Raw genomic sequence first — 6,177 nt, 5'->3', positions numbered from 1 at the left:
AGTGCTTGATTAGTGGCCCAAAGAATCTTAGATGGGCGGAGTTTCTTACAACGCGTTGCTATTTGGAAACCGCAACGAGGGTGATATTTAGCGGCTAACGCCGATCATTAAAGCAAATGCATCCGTAGAAAGCTTTGACTAAAGTCTCTGGAACCAGAGAAAAGCTCTAAACGTTTGAACTGTTAGGACGTTATTACTTAAAGACTGTCGCCATCGATGAAACCGCTGGCTACAGTTGCTAGCTGACGGTATAGCTCTCCTCTCGGGGATATTTCAGGGAAACAACAAACACCTTTAGCCCTCCTCTGTTTGCGCTGCGGCTGCAACGTTTGCTAGCTGTGTGCTGACATCAGTTGTGCTGTTGTGGGTCATGTCCGAGTCCGGCCACAGTCAGCCCGGGATGTACGGGCAGGGACGCAGGAGGAGGAGACGCCGGGGAGACAGAGAACCGGGACCTCCCGGGCAGAACCTCTCCGGTCCTAGTCGGGACCGAGACTACCAGCCGAGAGAACGAAGGGTAACACCAACAAACACTCAGGACGTCTATGTTGTCACTGCTGGCATATCCATAAATCTGTGTTTTTATTGTGCCTGTTCAGGATGGGAGCGAGGATCCACCCGGTCCACTCATTCAGAAGACCCCGATCATCCTCGCCAAACCCCCCGGAGAAAGGGTAAGTTTTGTTTTTTTTCTTTGGTTTGTTTTTTGTTTTAACTCAATTAATTAAGATCCTGCATTCAGGACATTTTAACATTTGTCCGCGTTGCTTGCAGAATAATCAGACTGGCCACGAAGCAAGAATATGCTCTAGATAGGAACAAAGTGTCCTAAACATTTAAAAAATCGAATATGTTAAAAGCAAAGTTTGGCAGCTGTTACATTAAATAGTTTGTTAGATACTTGTGGCTAAGGTGATTCCCTCCAGAATGTCTGAACACCTTCATAACACCATAAGAAATGAGCCAGTAAATGAAAGGCAATACTGAAAGTGGGCTATTTTACAACCTTTGCCCAGTGATCCAATGACTTGTGCTGTTAAATTATTCCCTGTCAAGGCCAAGCCATCACAGAATACACCTATCAGTGGAGCTCCAGTTCTGGATAAGCCAATCATGTTAATGAAAGCCAGGGATGATGGGGTGAAGCTGGGGACCCCTCCAGAGACAGCAGCTCAGCCTTTGGGCCCTGGACCCTCAAAGATGGAGAGGGAAGGGCAGCGACCTACACAGCCTGTGTACCAAATCCAAAATCGAGGAATGGGTGCTTCTGCATCGAGCAGTGCTGTGGACCGTGGGTCATTTCTTAAAAAAAACAAAAACAAAGAACCAATTGCATACAAATACATCATTAAGGCCAAACTACATTTACAGAAAAAAAAAATAATTTCTTGTTTCATGTGATTTCCAGCCATGGTTGGGCAGTCTAAACTCCTCCCTCCAGAGAAGATGAAACACAGTATTAAGCTGGTGGATGAGCAGATGAACTGGTGTGACAGTGCCATGGAGGTTAGTTGTTAAATGAGTGGAGTTAATTGTATGAAATTACCAGATAATGTTTCCCATGTGCTGTACAGTTTTTGCTCAAAGCAAGTTGTGTGTTTTGTTTTTTTTTTGTGCTGCGTTGTAGTACCTGAGGGACCAGACAGATATGTTGGTTGTGGGAGTTATTGGCCTTCAAGGAACTGGAAAATCTACAGTCATGTCACTGTTGTCTGCTAACACTGCTGAGGAAGATCAGCGGTAAGGCTAGCTGAGACATCTGCAACACCTCAGAAGACCAACTTACTGATAAGTACAACAATGGCCACAAGATTATTTATGATATCAAGGAAAGTGTGTGCAGTAAGGGAAAATGACAACTCTGTTGTACTGAAACTAGCAAATAAAGTTGGCTGCTTGAATATTAAAGCTGTACATGGAAAGTGAATTTACTTTACTGAGAACAGAGGTGATATGCTGTTTCTTTGCAATTGAACGATGCATTTCAGATATACACTTTTTTTTTTTTTTTTTTTTCCCAGCAAAATAAATTTCATAGCTAGCTCAGTAGGTGAAACTGTAGACAGTGTGTCCTTTGTTTGGCATAAACGTGTATGCATTTTCTCAGAGGTTATGTATTCAGAGCCCAGACTCAAGAAATCAAAGAAAGAGGAGGAAACCAGAGCACAGGGATTGACTTCTTCATTACACAGGAGAGAGTCATATTCCTTGATACACAGGTAAATAAGAAGGACCCAGTTTCTTTCCCTTTTTCTGAAGTACTTTCAAATTGATGTGAGAATGGCACTGTGAAATTGAAATGTCAAAGTGAGAAATTAGCTGAGATTGTAAAATAATTTGACTGATGTGAACAAGAAACCAACAAAATCTGTTCTTTATTTCTTCAGCCGATGCTGAGCCCGTCTATTCTGGATCACCTCATCAACAATGACAGGAAGTTGCCTCCAGAGTACAACCTCCCACACACATACATTGAAATGCAGGTAAGTGACTGGTCCATGGAGGGCACTAGTTGTTTAAGTCCTCATGCATAAATTCAAGGGTTCAACTTTAGTCTTTAGCCTGTTATCCTTTGTATCAAAGGATAACTATTTAATGACAGTTTTGTGGTCATTTTACTTACTAAACATAAATTCTCACATTAATGCTCTTAATGTAATCTGTTAACAGTCTCTTCAGATTGCAGCCTTCCTGTTTACTGTTTGCCATGTCATCATTGTGGTTCAAGACTGGTTCACTGATTTAAACATCTATAGGTAGGTGCTTGTCAACATGTGGTAGACCTTTTATAACACTCTAACAGAGCAGAAAGAGATGGTAGCTGTCAATAAGGCTCTGGCAATATGTAGAAGTCCCCACCCGCCACAGGAATGTTGACTATTTTATATTCTATCTCAAGAGGATATTTGTTTTCCACTTTCTTAGGAGCTCAACAATGTTATTCTTGCAGTTGGTCTTGTCAACAGCAATTCTGGCAAACCCAGACCTGTTCCAAATGACAGCCTTTGGGCTGACACACTGTTGTCTAGTACAAAATTCTCTGTTGAAAATACCCAAATGAACAGCAAATTACTCTGTAGTGGAAAACAATATCTGTAGTTAGCATTATGGTCACTGGAAAATGGATTACATTAGTCTGACATTCATGCACATAAAATATAAGTCTTGGAAAGTCTAGGAATTGCAGCTAAAACGTTTAAGCATTTTTTAACACAATGTTCATAGTTTCTTGGTTTCTAATGGGAAGAACATTTATAGTGACCAGTAATGCTTTCGATATACATACAAGCGTTAGTACTGTTTAAGTCTTCAAGCTGTTTAAGACTGTTAACAGTTGAAGAATTAACTGGTAAGAACAAGATTACCTAACCAAGCATGACCATTGTAAATAATAGTAAACCAAATTCCCTAATAGCTTGAACAAAATTACTGGCTCTAAAGAATAGATACCAGGTGTTGGCAGGGTTGGAGAAGTGATATGTACAGTGGTTATTGCTTCATTACACATCACCATTGTAGACACAGTTGAAAAGAACAGAAAAGGAACAGAACATTTCTGTGTGTTGGCCAAAATAACTTATCAAATATAGACACTAAGTGGGATTTAACCATTTCGTAAAGGAACCATGTTTTAATTTTTAATGAATTAGTTTTTTCTCCTCGGTCATGAACATTTGCAGAGCTGACCTGTGTTAATATTTAACATCTTTTTTTATATCCATCTTAGCTTACAGCCTTACAGCCTTTTGAAATTGAAATGTACTATAATTTTTTGGAACTTCTATTGATTTCACATAAACAAACAATGAACCATACAGCCAAACTGCAAAACAAAAATACACTAATTCACATGCATGAATTGCACATCATCCTACATATAAAAATTTAAATCCTGTTAGACACTGAAAGCATCACTGTTTATTAAACAGTTTAAATTTGCTTTTTTGAATAGGTTTCTGCAGACTGCAGAGATGCTTAAACCCTCCACTCCATCTGCAAGCCATGACAGTACTGGCTCCTCAGGCAGTGATGATGGAACAGAGTACTATCCTCATATAGGTGACTTCATTATGTAGAATCACAAACACAATCTCACACATTAGTCGTGTTTAATAACATCACCTTGAAAATTACCTTTTTTCTTTTTTCTTTTTTTTCTTTCACCTAGTGTTCCTCCAGAATAAGGCCAAACGGGATGATTTCTGCCCAAGGAATTTAAAAAACATGCATATGGTTGTGGACAAATTAATGGCCCACTCTCATCTCAAATACAAAGGTGGAAAACTATATTAACAGTAGTTTTATTACTCTACCAGTCTTTTATATATTCTGTTCACTTCATTCTTGTTTTTTTTGGTTTGTTTTTTAACTCACATCATGTGACATCTTAACTAAATACTTTGCCCAATTTGCTTTACACCTGCACTTGTTCCATAATTTGTGTTGTGCACTCAGGTACATTGTCCATGCTAGACTGCAACATCTTCCCTGGCTTGGCCCAGGACTACCTGTCACCTGAGGTCAACATGTTCCTACTTCCTGTACAGGAAAATGATGGGGAGGATAATTTGACTAAGGCTGGTAATTGCGTACTTTCAAATGCAGTCTTATTTTAATGTTAAATGTCAACAGACCTGTTGACCTTCTTTACCTGTTGAAAGTAGAAGAAAATGTTTGACTTTCTTTACCTGTTGAAAGTAGAAGAAAATGTTTGACTTTCTTGGCCTAAACCAATGCGAATTCCTCATGTGCTTGTGTATGGTCTGAATGAATCCCTGTCTGATGCTTAGGTACGGGAACGTATCCACTCTTTTCCCTGTTGCCGGGTTATAAAGGACACCCTTCCTTCTCTACCATGGTTTCAAAACTTCGCAGCCAAATACTGACCATGCCTCGCTGTCAGCTATCCCACACCATACTGACTGAGAAAAACTGGTAAACATCCCTTGCTTTTTTTCCCCACCCTATATTTATCACAATATTAATTTCATTGATGCATTACTCATTGGTTAAAAAAAACACAAGCAGACAGCCTTCAGAGCTGAAAAAGTCCCTCTATAAGTTCTGCATGTAAAAAAGCCAAGCAAACAAATATTTTAAACTAAATTCAGAAGGGGCGCAAACAGCAAACCAACTTAAATATCAAACGGCCTTCATGCACCATTGAACTGTAGTTAGCAAAAGGATCCATTGACCAAACCTTTTAAATGGACTGATAACCTTATAACATATTAACATAAAAGGTTAAGAAATAAGCCTATGTGCCTAAAAAGGTAAGCAAATTATGTAAAAAAACGTCATAAATTCCAACACAACCTAACGCAGATGTGTTTTGATAGTGTAGGTGCAGCCCTAGTATTAAGGATGTTGACATCACAAATATTTATGTAACAACATGTATTTAGGTGTGGCAGACCTCTGTGTACTAAGATTTTTATGTTTCACAGGTTTCATTATGCAGCTCGTATCTGGGATGGAGTGAAAAAGTCATCAGCGCTGTCAGAATACAGTCGTCTGCTCTGCTAACATGTTGGAACAAGATTTTTGGCTCTCAAAGTGGAGACCGTTACTGGCAATGACTAAGAATGAAATATAAGAGGGAACTCTGTCAGTGATGGGAAATTTCAGTTGGAACAGCACTTTGTAAGGATGTCTAACAAAAGGTTTTGGTGCTTACAAAGTCTTAGTATTTCCTGCTCATGCCCTCAGGCAATTTAATGTAAAACAGACAGTGGCACCCTGTACAGCCTGGTGAGAAAAGTTGTCTTGATACTGTAGGGCTAACATAAGTATGATTCATTTTGTAGTGATCTGTTTTGAAGAAATTTAATGTACTGATTTTATTTTTTTTTTTTTTTTGAGATGAAAATATATTGCCTTCTTTAAGTTATTTTTTTATATTGTCTTTTAGACACGAAAGAGTATCATTTTCATAGAAATAATAAACTCCATTTGAAAGAGTGAGTAGCCTGACTGGTTGCACAGGAAATCTCACCTCTGCTTTCTGTAAGTTTCTATTTCACCTATGATTTCATCATAGAAACCACTAATAAAACGAATGGTCACCCATCTTGTGCAACTGTCCTCCAAAATCCATAATTTAGCAAAATAGGTGTCAGTGAGGCTTGTTGGAAGAATGCTGTACAATAGAACTATTATTCCACATAAATATAAATA

The 6,177-nt window shown here is 38.9% G+C and overlaps 1 protein-coding gene across 3 annotated transcripts; it reads left to right on the top strand.

The window, feature by feature from the left end:
* The first annotated feature begins 44 nt into the window (after positions 1-44).
* smg9 (SMG9 nonsense mediated mRNA decay factor) lies at positions 45-6,147 on the top strand. 3 transcript variants are annotated; one of them, XM_029504712.1, is made up of 13 exons: positions 45-517; positions 600-683; positions 1,063-1,291; positions 1,409-1,506; positions 1,628-1,740; positions 2,108-2,219; positions 2,388-2,483; positions 2,671-2,756; positions 3,953-4,059; positions 4,169-4,276; positions 4,456-4,581; positions 4,791-4,935; positions 5,448-6,147. In XM_029504712.1, exons 1-13 carry the CDS (start codon positions 371-373, stop codon positions 5,524-5,526), a joined length of 1,530 nt encoding a protein of 509 aa, XP_029360572.1. In that variant the 5' UTR covers positions 45-370; the 3' UTR covers positions 5,527-6,147. The 3 variants fall into 3 exon arrangements, with proteins under 3 accessions (XP_029360572.1, XP_029360573.1, XP_029360571.1); XM_029504713.1 differs by having other exon boundaries at positions 46-517; positions 600-674; positions 1,057-1,291; positions 4,456-4,577; XM_029504711.1 differs by having other exon boundaries at positions 52-517; positions 600-674; positions 1,057-1,291.
* Positions 6,148-6,177: the final 30 nt, after the last annotated feature.

Source organism: Echeneis naucrates, chromosome 6, assembly GCF_900963305.1.
Source record: "Echeneis naucrates chromosome 6, fEcheNa1.1, whole genome shotgun sequence".
Lineage (NCBI taxonomy): Eukaryota > Metazoa > Chordata > Actinopteri > Carangiformes > Echeneidae > Echeneis > Echeneis naucrates.
Note: the sequence above shows the minus strand (reverse complement) of the source record. Positions and strands in the feature narration are given on the sequence as shown.